At 34.2% G+C, this 19,284-nt stretch overlaps 1 protein-coding gene across 3 annotated transcripts in view; it reads left to right on the top strand.

Moving 5' to 3' along the window:
• Positions 1–19,284, top strand: part of ROCK1 (Rho associated coiled-coil containing protein kinase 1) — a 138,840-nt gene that overhangs the window by 50,080 nt on the left and 69,476 nt on the right. For all 3 annotated transcript variants that reach the window (XR_009497207.1, XM_059894051.1, XM_059894052.1), the window contains 7 exons: positions 3,768–3,868; positions 4,408–4,545; positions 7,139–7,314; positions 8,108–8,192; positions 9,765–9,909; positions 10,235–10,373; positions 15,930–16,021. Coding sequence is in view for 2 of the 3 variants with exons in the window: in XM_059894051.1 (XP_059750034.1) it covers positions 3,768–3,868; positions 4,408–4,545; positions 7,139–7,314; positions 8,108–8,192; positions 9,765–9,909; positions 10,235–10,373; positions 15,930–16,021 (876 nt within the window). In the remaining variant the exon portion in view is untranslated. The remainder of the gene's footprint in view (positions 1–3,767; positions 3,869–4,407; positions 4,546–7,138; positions 7,315–8,107; positions 8,193–9,764; positions 9,910–10,234; positions 10,374–15,929; positions 16,022–19,284) is intronic.

The raw sequence follows: 19,284 nt of genomic DNA, 5'->3' as shown, positions 1-19,284 counted from the left end.
AACAAATGCTGGAGAGGGTGTGGAGAAAAGGGAACCCTCTGCACTGTTGGTGGGAATGTAAATTGATACAGCCAGTATGGAGAACAGTATGGAGGTTCCTTAAAAAACTAAAAATAGCATTACTATATGACCCAGCAATCCCACCTCTGGGCATATACCCAGAGAAAACCATAATTCAAAAAGACACATGCACGCCAGTGTTCATTGCAGCACTATTTACAATAGCCAGGTCATGGAAACCACGTAAATGCCCATCGACAGACAAATGGATAAAGAAGATGTGGTACATATATACACTGGAATATTACTCAGCCATAAAAAGGAATGAAATTGGGTCACTTGTAGAGATGTGGATGGATCTAGAGACTGTCATACAGAGTGAAGTAAGTCAGAAAGAGAAAAATATCATATTAATGCATATATGTGGAGTCTAGAAAAATGGTACAGATGAACTGGTTTGCAAGGCAGAAATAGAGACACAGATGTAGAGTACAAACATACGGACACCAAGGGGGGAAGTGGCGGGGGGGGTGTGTGTGTGTGTGATGAATTGGGAGATTGGGATTGACATACATACACTAATATATGTAAAATAGATAACTAATAAGAACCTGCTGTATAAAAAATAAATAAAATTAAATTTAAAAAAAACTATTAGCTTTTTGTCAAGAACAGTAGTTGCTCAAAGAATTGAGACCATTGGGAGCAACAGCAATGGTCAATTAAAAAATAAGACAATTTTGAGTGATTTTCCTTGACTCTTGTTTGAGGAATCAATGCTGAGTTTGAAGTGAGTGAAGAATTAGCCTCTATGTGTAGTCGGCATGGAACAAGTACAGGCAAGAATATTTTTTAAAAAGTTGAGGAAACACTAAGTACAACTTGAAGTGGAGTCTGCTAAGATGTGTTACAAATGATGGTAGTTAAAATTATGAAAAAAAAAATTATGTATGGTGCAGAAAATGTTAGTTGAACAAACTAACAAAGCTTATGAAAATACCAGGTGTTTAAAGCCTGTAGTTATTCATTGTATTATACATCAGCAAGTACTTTGTGGAAAATATTTGAATCTATCGTTTTATTGAACCACAGGATCAGTGGTAAACATCATTCACTCTGGTGGACTTAACTGTTATCCATTCTGTACATTTTTGACAGAAATTGAAGCTGAATATCCCAGTTTATCTTTGCATATAGCAAGTCAATGGCTTAGCAGTGGTGACATTTGTGATTTTTTTTTTGTGGACTATATTGTGTCCCCCAACCCCAAATCCATCTATTGAATCCCTAACCCCCCAATATAACTGTATTTGGAGATAGGGCCAACCAAGAGGCAGTTAAGGTTAAATGAGGTCATAAAGGTAGGACTGTGATAAAATGGGATTAGTGTCCTTACCTGTGCAACACGTAAGAGGTCCTGTGAGCACACAGAGAGATGCTGGCTGCCAACTAGCCAGGAAGAGAGATCTCACCAGAATCAGAACACGCTGGCCCCAGTCTTAGACTTTGAGCCTCTAGAACCATGAGAAAATGAATGTCTGTTAAGCCACCCAGTCTATGGTATTTTGCACGGCAGGATGAGCTGATTAAGACAAGGACCAAGATGAAGATTTTTCTTAATGAGAAGAACCACTCTCAACTATCATTGAATTATCATTGAACACTGACTTTGGAAATTAGTTTTTGATTTAACCTAAAATTACAAGGCAAGACAGCACTTTTAATGCAAAACTTAAATGTAATAAAGTCATTTTGACAACTAATGTTGTTCGAATCACAAGTAACGTCGAGCTGCTTTGTAACTTCCTGTGCTGTCAGAAATTAAAATAAGAAGCAAGATCTCCATTTCCACACACATTTGCAGCAGATATATTTTCTGAGCCCAAAACTACAGACTTTATAGCCTATTTATGGCTCTAAATCTGGTATAACCAGAGCCAGGGATCCTTTCTCAACCCCATAGGCTATTATATAACACATTATCCTGGTTCAGAACTTTCTTATTTCGTGTCTGGAGTATTACAGTACTCTTAAAGTTCTACCCCCGCTCTAGTCTTGCCCTTATTGAATTTATCATTTACATATTCTCTGGAGTAGTGCAGCTGAAATGTAAATTTGACTATGTTGTTTATATGCCTTATTTCTTGTCATGGCTTCCAACACGTAGTGGTGGTTTTCAGGTTGTTCTCAGTTCCCGACAGATCCCACAGGACTCTGTTGGGCTGCATTATGGAGGTGTACAAAGTAGACGAGGCTCCAGCCCCTCTCTGACGACACCCACCACCACTACCCTCTTGAAGCAGAGCACTTTTCTTTTATCTATTTTCATATTGTACTGCTTTTAAACTTTAATGTGAAAAATATTTTTGTTGATTAAATAATAATTTTACAACTACTGGTCTACAGGTAAAGTTCAAGCTCCTTAACTAGTTTGGGGCTCTCCAGCCTCTCCTTCACGTCCTTCCCACAGACTTGATACTCCAGCAGCACAGAACAGTTCTGCTGTGCCTTTGCTTATATTTGCCCATCTGCCTGTTATATTCTCTCTTTTCTTCTTCCCAGCTAGCTAACTGCTTTCTTTTTAGACTTGTTTCAGGTTTCTTCACCTCCAGAAAGCCTTTTCTAGCCACCTCCCTCCTAGGCAGCCTTGGGTTAGGTATCATCCTTTATATTCCACAAACTCTGTGCTTGTGCTTATTTTCCTTTTTGCATTTTTTGGTATTATTTTTTGTTTGTTTCAGTTTCATTTGAAATCCATAAGAGCAGACACTGTGTTTTAGAGTTATGTATATATCTACAGTGATTACTGTAGAGCCTCTATAGTTAACACAGATGTTTCTGCAGTAAATTGATTATTGTTTATATCTTCCTGGTACATTTGCAATAGCTATGTGATCTAAAATTAAATGTACTTATGTTATCCCTGTGTGAAAGTTTGCTCTCTGTTGCATGTGTTTATGGGTCATAATGTATACAAACATGAGTTTAAATGTGGATTTCAAAAGAAAGACAAGATATTATATGTAGCTTTTATCAGGAACTAGAACTTAAATTTAATAGCTGCCCTGTATTTTGTATAACTCTGCTGTGAAGCTTTTCCATGTAATCTCATGCCAGTGTTGACCCATGTGGATTAAAATAGCCCTATTTTAATCTATGACCAAATTAGGAATTAGAATATCTATCCAGTGGGGATTTTAAATTATTGTCGTTTGTAGTGTGACAGGTTTATATAAATAATTGTAGTGATTCCCACTGTGTGTTTTAAGTTAGAATCTGCATTCAAATAGAGAAATATAATAAGTACGTGATTCTTTAGCATGTTTACCTTTGATATCTTAAATTAGTTATATCTTTTTAAAAGGATCATCAAAACTGACTTGATAAAAAGAAAACTTGTTTCATTAATCTAAAATATGTACCTGTGGCCCCTTGATTCAAATTTGATATATACTTAAAATACCAGGAACTAATTAATTATTCTCAGTGTACGTGTAGTATAATATTTGGTTTTTTTTAAACATTCTAGTAAGTCAGATTTTAAGAAAAATATTTTAACAGAGTGAAGTCATTCCAGAATTTATTAAAAACAATTCTTAGCACATTGAACATTTCTCTGTTTTACAACTTCATATTTTACTTATATTAAATAATTTTTAATGAACATCTTTGTTTTTTATTGTTTCTCAAGAACTTGAATGTAAAATAAGCAGTTTTAGTTATAATGCTTCAGTGATTTAAAATTATAAACTTTTCTTTTCATACAGATAAAGACACAATAAATAAAATTAGAGATTTACGAATGAAAGCTGAAGATTATGAAGTAGTGAAGGTGATTGGTAGAGGTGCATTTGGAGAAGTTCAATTGGTAGGTTATTTTAATGAGATTAAAAAAACAATCTTTTTAAAATTAAAAAATCCATTTGTGTGTTTAACATATGTTATTTGGGAAAGTATTGTTTTTATAAAATTCTTGCTTCAAATTGCTCTAGACATTCTTGCCTAAGGATATGAAAGCCTAGAGTCTAATTCAGCAGTAGTGTGAAATATTTCCCCAAGAATTCATGGGTAGAGAAGAGTTTTCAAGCATCAAAAGAGAAATCTTTACTCCTAATATTACATTATCTAAAATGCTGTGCAGTAGTAAGTTTTATAAACAGGAAGTAGTATAACTAGCAGGGTGGAGGAGGGGGAAGTGTGCCATAATACAGGGAATAAAGATTTTTTTCTAACATTACTTACATCTGGTAGTTAAAGCCTTGACATTATCTAATTGGGATAATTCAGAAGAGAAGAATTTAAAATAGCAAGACCAATAATGTTAAATTATTTAGTAAATTGTTCTGGGAAACACTGAGCTTTAAATGTTAATGAAATGTTCATTATTTTCCATTTTCAATTTTAAAGGTAAGGCATAAATCCACCAGGAAGGTATATGCTATGAAGCTTCTCAGCAAATTTGAAATGATTAAGAGATCCGATTCTGCTTTTTTCTGGGAAGAAAGGGACATCATGGCTTTTGCTAACAGTCCTTGGGTTGTTCAGGTATGCTTTTGTTATTGTTTCATTGTTGCTGTAGCAGTTTGTAACTTAACATGTCTGAGAAGCTTTGTTTTTTAGAACAGTAATAGAGAATTTATTGGCAATTACAAAAGTGTCTAATATATCATTATTTTTAAAATCATAAAATTTAATTTTATTGAATCATCTCTAGGAGGAAAGTAACTGTCTCTGGAGTGGAGAGAATGGGAGAAATGGAGGGAAAGAATGGGAGTAGAGTGGAAAGAATGGGAGAAATGGAGGGAAAAAAGTTAAGCTAGGCCTCCAAATAATATTGTATTGGCTTCAGGTTTTTCAGTGGAAAGAAAAATACATTAGAAAGTCAGGAATTGTAGGTACTAATCTTGACCTGAAGCTGTGGCCAGGTTATTTACATCTCTGGGCCTCAGTCTCCTTGCTCAAAAAATGTGAAAGGTGGCTTAGATTGGTTATTTTCAACTGAGGAGATACCTCAGATGGAGTCATGGGAGCAAGCAGTTGTTTGGGTAGGTTATAATTCTGGGTTTTCTGTTTCTGCTTCAACTAGAGCAGCTGCATGTTTTATATGTCTATATTATATATTGGGGTTCTTATTAAGATTTCATATGGGGGAAATAAGGTCTTGTGGTTTTTTTAAAAAAATAGTAAAACTGCTGAGCTAGATCATTTCTAAATTCCTAGCATGAATTTTGTAGTTTTTAAAATTTATACTATGTAATCAAGACTGTCTTAAATAAGCATAATAGTAATTGGGATAAAAAGGATATGGAAGATGTTTAAGATTCGCATAGTAAGACTTTTTATACTTGAAATGTCTGCCCTGTTTTTATCAGCTGTATAGAGCAGAGTTTCTCAGGCTCAGTGTTACTGACATTTTGGGCCAAGTGATTCTTTGTTGTTGGGGGCTATCCTGTGGGTTTTTAACAGCATGCCTGACTTCTACCCAGGTGATGCCGGTAGCAGCCCTCCCCACCCCACACAAAAGCTATAACAACCAAAACTGTGTTCAGACATTGTTGAACATCTCCCTGGGTGGCGTGTTGGGGAGAGTGGGCGGGTGGGGGCCGTGGGACACCGGCAGTTATCATCTCTGGTTGAGAACCACTGATACGGGGAGTGTTCAGTGTTGTGTAAAAAGTTAAAAAACATGACATAAATGTTTAAGGTTAAATTTACAACTTATGAACTTGAAGCTTTATTTTTCTTGATACGTTTTAAATAGGGTAAACTGCCACCAAATCAACAATGTTTCTTTAATTATGGTGTCCGAGTGATATACTTACTGTACATGTTAATCTGGGAGAGCCATGAGATACCACTTAGTTTCTTATCCTTCCCCCAAATATTTATATTTAATTAAAGTTACTAAATCTGTAACTAAAATCATTAAATGCTGTTGAAAAAAATGAAATATAAAAATAATTTTAAGACATAAGTGCCTAGGTAAATTAGTTATACTTTTTCTCTAAGGGCTTATTTCATTTATTTTAGTTCTATTCTAATCTTCTCATGTTTACTTAAAATGTTCTTTTGTAGGGAATTCCCTGGCAGTCCAGTGATTAGGCCAGTGGTTAGGACTTTGTGCTTTCACTGCCATGGGTTCAGTCCCTGGTCGGGGAACTAAGATCCCACAAGCCACGTATTGCGGCCAAAAAAAAGAAATTTTCTTTTGTAAATTTGCTCTTCTTTTAACTTCAACCCTGGTCACATAATATATTTATGCCTGATATTGTTGCCGATTTCATATCAATGGACCTTACTCTTCCTGCTTTGACTCTGTTGTCCTCTTCCTGTTTCTCTGTTAGCTGTTACTGCAACTACTGACTCCTACTGACTGCAACTGTTTACTGAGCATCTGTTGTACTAAGGGCTTTTTCTCTAGTCACTAATCTTTTTAACAACTCTGAAAGGCAGTTAATCCCTACTAGCTACACCCTCAATTTATAGATGAAATTTGTGCTTTTGTTCGTTGGACATTCATTAAGTACTTGCCAACTGCCAGGCATCCAGACACAAACTGGGCAGCAAGTATAAAGGTCAAACATGATATATAGTCCCATATATTCTTTTTTTTTTTTTCCCCATATATTCTTCTAGAAAGGATTATAGTCACAGATAATTTGGGAGGTTAAGTAAATTGCCTAGTCACACAGCTAATAAGGGACAACTAAGACTGTAGCCTAATTTTATTAGATTACTTGACGATTGTGGTGTTGATATAAATTTAACACTAAACCCCACTATGCACAATTTAAATTAGAACTACAATATGTCTTTGCTTAGAAGAGTTGTATATTCTTTATTGAAACTATTATAATTTTTAAAAATTCTCAGTATAAGAAATTCAATTAGTATAGAAAAGTGTAGAGAAAAGAAGTCTCCGAATCCTCAGAAGTAACCCCAGTTAATAACTCCTCTGCATATGCAAAGTTCTTTGTGCTGTTTATCTTTGTATTTGTTTCCTTTAAGAGTACTTACAACTACTGCAATTTGATTATTTCAGTTAAATCTTATATTAGTATTTTTGACAATTCTTAAATGAAGCAGTTTTGCTTAGTCTTAATGAATTTGTTTCTTTGTTTTTTTTGTATTTGTGTAGCTATTTTATGCATTCCAAGATGATCGTTATCTCTACATGGTAATGGAATACATGCCTGGTGGAGATCTCGTAAACTTAATGAGCAACTATGATGTGCCTGAAAAATGGGCCCGATTTTATACTGCAGAAGTAGTTCTTGCATTGGATGCAATCCATTCCATGGGTTTTATTCATAGGTAAGGATAAAAATGCTTTAAATTTTCTCATTTGTTAAAGAGAGAAGCTAAAAATCAGTACTTAAACTGCATTTGATTAGCATTTCCCATCCTAAATCCACCTATTCTCCCATATGACATGAGTGGTGTTTCAGAATATAAAACTTTGAAATTCGTGGTTTTAACATTTCAGTTTAGTGTTGATATAAATGTATTCTTTAATATTTCTTATTCTGATTATAAGGCTTTTATATGGTGTCCTGAAAAGTAAAAATTATAAGCTGTTTTTTTAAGGTATATTCTGGGGTATTAAATGCTTTTAATTTTTATATACAAATTAATTTGCTTTTAATTAGTGAACATATCAAATTTATTTGCTAGAAGAATAATTTCATTTGTTCTGCAAACACCACTTGAATTCTATGTGCAATTGCTGTGCTCAGTGCCAGGGATGCAAAAATGAAAGTGATTTAGACCCTTTTCTGGGGTTATTTATGTATTTATCTATCTTGTGTGTTTCAGTTACTTTTTATGTTTGAATGTTACATTTTTTATGGTTATTCTCTCTCAAATGACTTGATCTTCCTCTTGGAAGAATCTAACTCTACTTAAAAGAATGTCTTCTTCTGAGGCATAATATATGAGAGAGTCTCCCTGATGAAGTCAGTTTATAGATGTGGATAGAGAGCACATATAGATCAAAGGTGACCTTCTCTAAATTGAGGATATATGACCTAAAATCACTGCCTCATATAATTTTTATCAGTTTCTGATCTGTTTCAGAGATACTGTACTCCTTTTTTTCCCCCCTCAGAGATGTGAAGCCTGATAACATGCTGCTGGATAAATCTGGACATTTGAAGTTAGCAGATTTTGGTACTTGTATGAAGATGAATAAGGTTAAATAATTAGATTTTAATTTAGTTTTGCGAATTCAAGATAGATGCTTTTTACAAAATGTTTTTTTTAACATTTTTATTGAAGTATAATTGCTTTACAATGGTGTGTTAGTTTCTGCTTTATAACAAAGTGAATCAGCTGTACATATACATATATCCCCATATCTCCTCCCTCTTACATCTCCCTCCCATCCTCCCTATCCCACCCCTCTAGGTGGTCACAAAGCACCAAGCTGATCTTCCTGTGCTATGCAGCTGCTGCTTCCCACTAGCTATCTATTTTACATTTGATAGTGTATATATGTCCACGCCACTCTCTCACTTTGTCCCAGCTTACCCTTCCCTCTCCCAATGTTTTAAGAATTTACTAACCATATCTGGACTTGTACAGAATTGATGTGCCCAGTCTTATTTGTTGAACTAGATGCCATGGTTTCAGTGTTGTGTTAGTAACTTGTAAGTGCTTTATTCTTTCCCCTCTCTATTTAGGGGAAGCGTGGATTGCCAGATTTACTAAATCTTTTAAAACAAATCTGTAATGTCCACTCTTGGTAGCTAGAAATGGGATTAGCTTAAATGTCACTAAATACTAATGCCACTGTTAAAATGAGACTTTCATAAAAACTGAATTTCAGTAATATGTATATTTTTTAATGTTTTACTTAGCCTTCTATTAAACATGAAAAGCTCTTACTACTTATTTGGGGAGTCAATCGTAAAAGGTACCCATGCTCACTATTTATATAATAAATAACTTATATCCATAGCTGAAGTAGCAAGTATGCTGCTTTATTTTCAGTTGAAACAGTTTATATTCTTTGAAACTTATCATAGAAGAATAACCAGACAGTTGTATTTATTATTTCCAAAGGAAATTTATGGGTTAGGAGGAGAACAGTATGTGAGAACTTTTGTGTAATCATGTATAATTCTGTTGCATTCATACCAGCTAAAGTAAGTAACAGGTATATATAGTTTTTGTTTTTATTTTGGAGAGAGGGTTAAAATGCATATTAGGTAGTTACCAGTGGGCTTAACACTATTATGCCCTTTTCCCATGTACATGCTTCCCCATTTTATATTTGTACAGTCAATTCTTATATGTTTTTTTCCCTCAATTTCAAGCATAAAGTGAATGACTATTTTAGTAAAAAGCAATTAAATCAGCATTTATACATTGATGTTATCAAGTGATTCATTCTATCGGTTCCTCAACATATTTGCATTGACTTATATACTTGTTCTCTGAAATTAAGATGAGATCATCATATTGGTACAACTGGGGGAATAATAAATGGTGGTAATGTGTCTTTCTAGTGAGTGTTATTACAAAATAAAAATCACTGCTATATCCATATACACATACACACATACATTATGAATATATTGTGTATATAATATGTATATATGATTAAGCTGTTTGTTATTTTTTATCAAGTCTGCATTAGGTTTTGATGTGATCTTTCATAACACAAAGACTTAAGAGTTCTACATGTTACATTAAGAAAAACTCATGTTAAATAATTGAGACTTTACATTTATATCCTAATTGAAAATTTGACCTCTTTTTAGGAAGGTATGGTACGATGTGATACAGCAGTTGGGACACCTGATTATATTTCCCCTGAAGTATTAAAATCTCAAGGTGGTGATGGTTATTATGGACGAGAATGTGACTGGTGGTCAGTTGGGGTATTTTTATATGAAATGCTTGTAGGTGAGTAAAGGAGGATTTTATGTACCTCTAACATAGTTGTTCATCTCCAAACTTAGACTTGGCTTCTTCTAATAAAATATTACATTAAGCAGTGTTGATTTTGTTTGTAGGAAACAAACTGATCCAAACCTACTTTGTCGGTTTTGACAAGCTATTTAGAGACTTAGAGAAACTTAATGTGTTACTTCTTTTTATGTATTCGGTGTATATTTTTAGCTTATGCATAGTTAATTATCTTTATACAGTAACATTGACTCTTTTCCTTTGAAACTGCTTTCTTTCAATGTATCTTAATTTGCTTTTGTTTTCCCTGTCAATTTATCAGGTGATACACCATTTTATGCAGATTCTCTGGTTGGAACTTATAGTAAGATTATGAACCATAAAAATTCACTTACCTTCCCTGATGATAATGACATATCAAAAGAAGCAAAAAATCTTATTTGTGCCTTCCTTACTGACAGGTAAATAATTTTAACATGGAACACTTATTCCAAGGAAATTTTCATTTTGCTGCTCAGTTTTTAAGGTCTATATCTAAACTCCTATATTTGAACTATTGGAATAAAAATTACCATTCCCAAAATCGTTCATGACAGTGAAACCTGATATAATTTTTCTGATTTTTCTGGATGGCTTTTCTGGATCTCAACTCACTTACCTTACCTAAGAAATTGGGATAGTAATAGATTCTTTGCTGATGACAAGTTGATTATTTTTTTCATTGTTAAATTTTTAACTTACTTAAGTATAAAGATGGTAGTATATTTTATTGAGTCTGATTTTTTTTTTTCCCTTTTGGCCATGCTGTGCGGCTTGTGGGATCTTAGTTCCCCGACCAGCGATTGAACCTGGGCCCTGGCAGTGAAAGCACCGAATCCTAACCTCTGGACTGCCAGGGAATTCCCTGAGTTTTTTTTTTTTTAACATCTTAAAATCTCTAAAATTAGAGTGCATCTTAAAATCAATGGCATGTAGTAATTTAATTGGGACATTTTTTTCCTGGTGATAGAAAAATGATGATGCATCTTCCAGTTGATGCCATTTAAGATAACACTGTATTGTATAATTGAAATTTGTGAAGAGAGAACATTTAAATGTTCTTGCCCCGGACCAAAAAAAGAAAAGTAAATATGTGAAGTGATTGATGTGTTAATTAGCTTGTTGGGGGACTCCTTTCACAGTGTATATGTATGAATATCAAATTGTAACATTGTAAACTAAATGTCTTAAAATTTTATTTGCCAGTTATACCTCAGTAAAGCTGGGAAAAAGATTTAATTATATATGCTTTTTGAAATTAAGTAGATAGTGCAAAGCTATAAAAAAGTATGTAGTATTTTCTACCTCTTTCCTTCATTGACATGGTCTTCCAGTTTCAACAAGCATTTTTTATAAATGTAAATGCACAGAAGTGTTTTAGAAACAAAAATGGCATATTATGTATATACCCTTGTGGTTTACGTTTAAAATTTAAACAGGAACTAGATGACTTACTAAGATTACATTTAGGATTTAAGGTTGTATATTGTTAATTTAAATAGTAGAGAGGCTTTAAATTTAAATATGTTTCAATTTCGGATTCACTTTAATTAAAATTAACTTATCCTCCTTCAGTTTGTCCTTTACAGCCTGAAACATATAGTTTTTGAAATTTTTACATTTTAATATAAGCACTATATAAATATAGTATCATATAAAAACTATGCTAGAGGTATAGAAATGACCAAGATACACAGCCACTGTTCTCCACTACCTCATAGTCCTTTGGGGGAAACAGACAGGCAAATGAGATATTTATTGTACAGAGAGGTAAGTACTCTTAAGTATCGCATGCCATAGAACCATGGAGAGTTTCCCTAAGCCAGTCTGAGAGAGTCAGTGAAAGCTTCTTTAAAAGTGTCTCATTATATCTAAAGCAGTTTATCTTATTTTTTTTTATGGTGTCACAATTTTTATTTAAAAAAAATTTTTTAACATCTTTATTGAAGTATAATTGCTTTACAACGGTGTGTTAGTTTCTGCTTTATAACAAAGTGAATCAGCTATACATATACATATATCCCCATATCTCCTCCGTCTTGCGTCTCCTCCCATCCTCCTTATCCCACCCCTCTAGGTGGTCACAAAGCACCCAGCTGATCTCCCTATGCTATGTGGCTGCTTCCCACTAGCTATCTATTTTACATTTGGTAGCATATATATGTCCATGCCACTCTCTCACTTTGTCCCAGCTTACCCTTCCCCTGCCCCGTGTCCTCAAGTCCATTCTCTATGTCTGTGTCTTTATTCCTGTCCTGCCCCTAGGTTCTTCAGAACCATTTTTTTTTTTTTTTTAGATTCCGTATATATGTGTTAGCATATGATATTTGTTTTTCTCTTTCTGACTTAACTTCACTCTGTATGACAGACTCTAGGTCCATCCACCTCACTACAAATAACTCAATTTTGTTTCTTTTTTTGGCTGAGTAATATTCCATTGTATATATGTGCCACGTCGTCTTGATCCATTCATCTGTCAGCAGACACTTAGGTTGCTTCCATGTCCTGTCTATTGTAAATAGAGCTGCAGTGAACATTGTGGTACATGACTTTTTTTGAATTATGGTTTTCTCAGGGTATATGCCCAGTAGTGGGATTGTTGGGTTGTATGGTAGTTCTATTTTTAGTTTTTTAAGGAACCTCTATACTGTTCTCCATAGTGGCTGTATCAGTTTACATTCCCACCAACAGTGCAAGAGGGTTCCCTTTTCTCCATACACTCTCTAGCATTTATTGTTTGTAGACTTTTTGATGATGGCCATTCTGACTGGTGTGAGGTGATACCTCATTGTAGTTTTGATTTGCATTTCTCTAGTGATTAGTGATGTTGAGCATCCTTTCATGTGTTTGTTGGCAATCTGTATACCTTCTTTGGAGAAATGTCTATTTAGGTCTTCTGCCTATTTTTGGATTAGGTTGATTTTTTTTTTTTTTGATATTGAGCTGCATGAGCTGCTTGTATATTTTGGAGATTAATCCTTTGTCAGTGGCTTCGTTTGCAAATATTTTCTCCCGTTCTGAGGGTTGTCTTTTCATCTTGTTTATGTTTCCTTTTGCTGTGCAAAAGCTTTTAAGTTTCATTAGGTCCCATTTGTTTATTTTTGTTTTTATTTCCATTTCTCTAGGTGGTGGGTCAAAAAGGATCTTGCTGTGATTTATGTCATAGTGTTCTGCCTATGTTTTCCTCTAAGAGTTTTATACTGTCTGGCCTTACACTTAGGTCTTTAATCCATTTTGAGTTTATTTTTGTGTATGGTGTTAGGGAGTGTTCTAATTTCATTCTTTTACATGGAGCTGTCCAGTTTTCCCAGCACCACCTATTGAAGAGGCTGTCTTTTCTCCATTGTATATTCTTGCCTCCTTTATGAAAAATAAGGTGACCATATGTGTGTGGGTTTATCTCTGGGCTTTCTATCCTGTTCCATTGATCTATATTTCTGTTTTTGTGCCAGTACCATACTGTCTTGATTACTGTAGCTTTGTAGTATAGTCTGAAGTCCAGGAGCCTGATTCCTCCAGCTCTGTTTTTCTTTCTCAAGATTGCTTTGGCTGTTTGGGGTCTTTTGTGTTTCCATACACATTGTGAAATTTTTGTTCTAGTTCTGTGCAAAATGCCATTGGTAGTTTGATAGGGATTGCATTGAATCTGTAGATTGCTTTGGGTAGTATAGTCATTTTCACAATGTTGATTCTTCCAATCCAGGAACATGGTATATCTCTCCATCTGTTTGTATCATCTTTAATTTCTTTCATCAGTGTCTTATAGTTTTCTGCATACAGTTCTTTTGTCTCCTTAGGTAGGTTTATTCCTAGGTATTTTGTTCTTTTTGTTGCAGTGGTAAATGGGAGTGTTTTCTTAATTTCTCTTTCAGAATTTTCATCATTACTGTAAAGGAATGCAAGAGATTTCTGTGCATTAATTTTCTATCCTGCTACTTTACCAAATTCATTGGTTAGTTCTAGTAGTTTTCTGGTAGCATCTTTAGGATTCTCTGTGTATAGTATCATGTCATCTGCAAACAGTGACAGTTTTACTTCTTTTCCAATTTGGATTCCTTTTATTTCTTTTTCTTCTCTGATTGCTGTGGCGAAAACTTTCAAAACTATGTTGAATAATAGTGGTGAGAGTGGGCAACCTTGTCTTGTTCCTGATCTAGTGGAAATGGTTTCAGTTTTTCACCACTGAGAATGATGTTGGCTGTGGGTTTGTCATATATGGCCTTTATTATGTTGAGGTAAGTTCCCTCTATGCCTACTTTCTGGCTGGTTTTTATCATAAATGGGTGTTGAATTTTGTCTAAAGCTTTTTCTGCATCTATTGAGATGATCATATGGTTTTTCTCCTTCAATTTGTAAATAGGATTATCACATTGACTGGTTTGCGTATATTGAAGAATCCTTGCATTCCTGGGATAAACCCCACTTGATCATGGTGTATGATCCTTTTAATGTGCTGTTGGATTCTGTTTGCTAGTATTTTGTTGAGGATTTTTGCATCTATGTTCATTAGTGATATTGGCCGGTAGTTTTCTTTTTTTGTAACATCTTTGTCTGGTTTTGGTATCAAGGTGATGGTTTGGGAGTGTTCCTCCCTTTGCTATATTTTGGAAGAGTTTGAGAAGGATAGGTGTTAGCTCTTCTCTAAATGTTTGATAGAATTCGCCTGTGAAGCCATCTTGTCCTGGGCTTTTGTTTGTTGGAAGATTTTTAATCACAGTTTCAATTTTCAGTGCTTGTGATTGGTCTGTTTATATTTTCTATTTCTTCCTGGTTCAGCCTCGGAAGGTTGTGCTTTTCTAAGAATTTGTCCATTTCTTCCTAGGTTGTCCATTTTCTTGGCATATATTTGCTTGTCATAATCTCTCATGATCATTTGTATTTCTGCAGTGTCAGTTGTTACTTCTCCTTTTTCATTTCTAATTCTATTGATTTTAGTCTTCTCCCTTTTTTTCTTGATGAGTCTGGCTAATGGTTTATCAATTTTGTTTATCTTCTCAAAGAACCAGCTTTTAGTTTTATTGATCTTTGCTACTGTTTCCTTCATTTCTTTTTCATTTATTTCTGATCTGATCTTTATGATTTCTTTCCTTCTGCTAACTTTGAGGTTTTCTTGTTCTTCTTTCTCTGATTCCTTTAGGTTTAAGGTTAGGTTGTTTATCTGAGGTGTTTTTTGTTTCTTGAGGTAGGATTGTATTGCTAGAAACTTCCCTCTTAGAACTGCTTTTGCTGCATCCCATAGGTTTTGGGTCGTCATGTTTTCATTGTCATTTGTTTTTAGGTATTTTTGATTTCCTCTTTGATTAAAGCAGTTTATCTTTCAACTCATGAAAAAAAGTGGGATTTTTGTTGTTTATAAGTACTCTACTAAAACAAAAGGTGCCAAGTTCCCCTTAGCAACTCAGCTAACAGCACATTTTAAAATGCTTTTTTTCTATGCCTATTGAAGAGACCAAGGATCAGTAGCTTGTCCCATTAAAGCTCTCAGTTTTGTTGTAGGGTCAAGAATTAATTGTCATTGGTTTTTGGTTGGTTGCTCAGAAATATTTAATAGAGAATAAAATGGAAATTTTATATTTAAAACATCTTTTGGAGTTTTTGTTAGCTCCTGGTGTGAAGTTGTTAGTTCAAAAAATGTATTAACTTTACCACTATTAAAAAACCTATCAAGAAAATTCATTATGCTAATGAAGCAAGGTGATGGATATTTGTTGTCAGTAGAAAAGCCATGGAGTATCAATAAATCTGTGTTTTGTGTGTATTTTTTCTTTAGAAAAAATTCTTTAATATTCTCAGTCTTCAACTTATTTTTTATGTAAGCTCAAAATTATGCTGACAATATAATTTCAAGGTGACATAAAATTGTATTTAACATCCTGCACAGATTTAGCATTATGCCCACAAATAAATATGAACAGGTTATAGTATCAATAATAATATCTTAAATGATTAATGACTTTTCTCCTTCTCTTTCTATTCAGAGAGGTGAGATTAGGGCGGAATGGTGTAGAAGAAATCAAACGACATCTCTTCTTCAAAAATGATCAGTGGGCTTGGGAAACACTCCGAGACAGTAAGTTATTTTCTCTTGCACATTACAGTGACTATTTGAAAGCAGTTGTGGTAAATAGTCTGTTGGAACTGCGTTCCTAACATATGTATATATCTGATGAAAATCCAGAGTATACAAATACTATGTAAGTATTGTCCTAACCTAGTTAGAGAATATTTGATAATGTTAGGAAAATTATACTGCTCCTTCTCTGATGTCCCATTCAATATATCAAGATGAAGTATTATGCACATGTAATGGAGTTGGGCTCAGCAGGCATAATGTGATATTTGATCTTTGTTGAATTGCTGTCTGCTTAGACTTTAGTATCTCTTTGTAGAGGAAGTCAATAATTAAGAGGTAATATTTCTTGTGAAAAAAAAGTTATTCTTTTGTTTTTACTAAAACCTAAAATATAAGGAGGTTCTATCGCAGTTTAATTTGTGTGAGGATATAAGAAATTATGGTATGCTTGATTCCATCAGACTTGCAGCTTGAAATCCAGAAATAAAAATTTGTAGTGTGCAAAAAGTTAATTTTTAGTCAGTTTAGAATATTCCCTATTTTAAAAAGAGTTAAAATTACAGTGATTCACAGAAAACTTTGCTTAACGTAGCTGAATCAAAGTCATAATGGCACCAAAGGTTCCCACCATCTTTGTGTATTTGGGAGGCCAAGAATTCATCTTTCCTTTGCTGAAGTCTCAGGAATTGTTTCCCTTTTCACTTAGCAGAGAAAGGATAGTGTATACCAGCCCCTAACTTCCTGCTGTAGCAACAGCAATGATCATAATAAAATGAACTCAGCTGCTTTAGAAACAGATACAAATTAGGTATTCCTCTTAAGATCTGCCTATCTAGTTGAGATTGCATGAGATGATTCCTTCAGGGGAGAAAAATCTTTCTAATTTTGAAGAAATAGATCATGTAGCTTTGCCTATATTAGTGAAGTATCCTTGTTAAATATTTTATTTATTTATTTATTTATTTATTTATTTATTTATGGCTGTGTTGGGTCTTCGTTTCTGTGCAAGGGCTTTCTCCAGTTGCGGCAAGCGGGGGCCACTCTTCATCGCGATGTGCGGGCCTCTCACTATCGCGGCCTCTCTTGTTGCGGAGCACAGGCTCCAGATGCGCAGGCTCAGTAATTGTGGCTCACGGGCCTAGTTGCTCCGCGGCATGTGAGATCTTCCCAGACCAGGGCTCGAACCCGTGTCCCCTGCATTGGCAGGCAGATTCTCAACCACTGCGCCACCAGGGAAGCCCCTTATTAAATATTTTAAAAGAAACCGTTATATGGCCTTCAGGTACAGTACATATATTCTACTAAGCTATAAAATTGACTAAGAAGGGAAAAGGGGAAATAAGAAATTCTGGAAATTAAGAAATTACACTGCTACAGAGAATGACACTGAATGACCTGCTATCTGGAAAAGCTACAGGAGCAGCCTCACCTTGGGAGAATTTATTAACAGTTAGTTATACACTGGAAAATAAGAAACTGCCTCTTCCTCATAAGTAAATGTGACATGATTATTGTCTTCACATTTCAAGAGAAACTGTTGCAAGACAGAGATGAGTAGAGTGAGATGATGAATGTTTGCATTGAAAAATTATGTTTTTATTCGAGTTATGCTTTTAGTAAAGTTTCAGAAGGCTGAAAACATACAGATATGATTGTAAATTGAGGAAAATTTAAAAGAGGACTCAAGAAAATACCGAGTATGTTTTCTGTCGCTTCTTTGTTCAGAGTAAAGCAATGCATAAACAACTACAGAATAACCATACGATAAATCATTCTAAAAAAGTAGGGAAGACATATGTGTATTGAAAATTGATATTAATTAGGAGAGGAGGCAACCTAGTCAGCAAACATTATTGAACACCTACTATATACTGAGCAATACTCTATTTCAGACATTAGGAAAACAAACCAGCAAAAGTTCTTTACCTTGTGGAGCTCATAGTCTAGTGGAACTGTGGCATCCAAATCAGTGGCATTTTTGATATTGTTATACCTCCTTAATATAACTGTTTATGTTTATGGAAAAAGTAAGTAAAATGAATTATGTCATTGATTTAAGTCAAATGAACTTTATATTTAAAGAATTTCTATAAATAGGTAGTTTTATTAGTAGTATTGTTATCATTTCTGTATCTTTTTAAGATCTATATTGTTATCTATGGTTTTGCTACAGTCTACTTAGAGTTAACGTACTTAAAATTTCGAGAACTTTTTCTAATCCTGATGGCTCCTATTTTGTGCTTACTGTAAAAAAAGAAAGAAAAATCAAAGTCTATAGAACTTATTGTTCTCTTCTTCCCTTTCCCTCTTCCTACCCTTCTTTACTTCCCACCCCTAAAATACCAAGAATACTTTTATTCTGAACTGACCTCTCTGACCTACCAAGTTTTTAAAAATTATGTAACAGTTATAATTCTTTTTAATTTTTTTTGCCTTTCCAATTTTCTTTGGCAAAATTTCTTACTGTTTTGCAAATAATAGTTCTTTTGGTAGTTTTACCACTTATATGTCTGCAAATTATAATGGCAATCTTCACCATCTGTTCCTTGGCTGTGTGGGAGCAGGGTACAAAACAGCTTGATTTTTTTGGCAGAATTTCCATGAGCTTCCTGATCTTATTCACTCTTAATTCAGAGATACAAAGTATTAAGATTGTAAAATTACTTTTTCCACACATTTGGGATAGAATTAAAGAAATGACAGGCGATTAAAGATAAAAGAAATGAAAAGACCTAAATAGCTTGCTATAGGTCATACTGCTAGCAAATGACAATGTCAGGACTCAGGTTAAGTCTCTTTGACTCTAGCATCTTTGATCTTGTGAAATACCATGTACCATTTAAAGATTTCCACTATTCAGTATTATACAGACTAGAAACGTAGAGAATTGACACTTGTTGGCAGTTAAATTTTAGGAAAAACAAAATGATAACAATTATTACATATAATAACATTATTAATAATGCTGTGTTAAATATAATATGTGGTTACTTGTAAAACACTTTGCCATTCATGATCTCTCTTCAGCTAAGATATTACCATTACTTAATCCACCTTTAGCTGATGGGTGACACTTAAGATGGTAACAGTGGTAACTGTCAGATCATGTGGTGAGTTTTCAGTTTAGTTAAAAACAAACACAATTAATTGTATGCACATATATACTAGTTTAGTTTCTGTGGTTCAACTGAGTCTGGTGTCCTCTCTTAGAATTTTACATTCTCGTGAGAGAGATCATCAGTGTAGGCTTCATGGATAAA

This window comes from Balaenoptera ricei, chromosome 14 (assembly GCF_028023285.1).
Source record: "Balaenoptera ricei isolate mBalRic1 chromosome 14, mBalRic1.hap2, whole genome shotgun sequence".
Taxonomy (NCBI): Eukaryota; Metazoa; Chordata; class Mammalia; order Artiodactyla; family Balaenopteridae; genus Balaenoptera; species Balaenoptera ricei.
The sequence above is the reverse complement of the archived record's forward strand: the minus strand, read 5'-3'. Positions and strand labels throughout refer to the sequence as shown.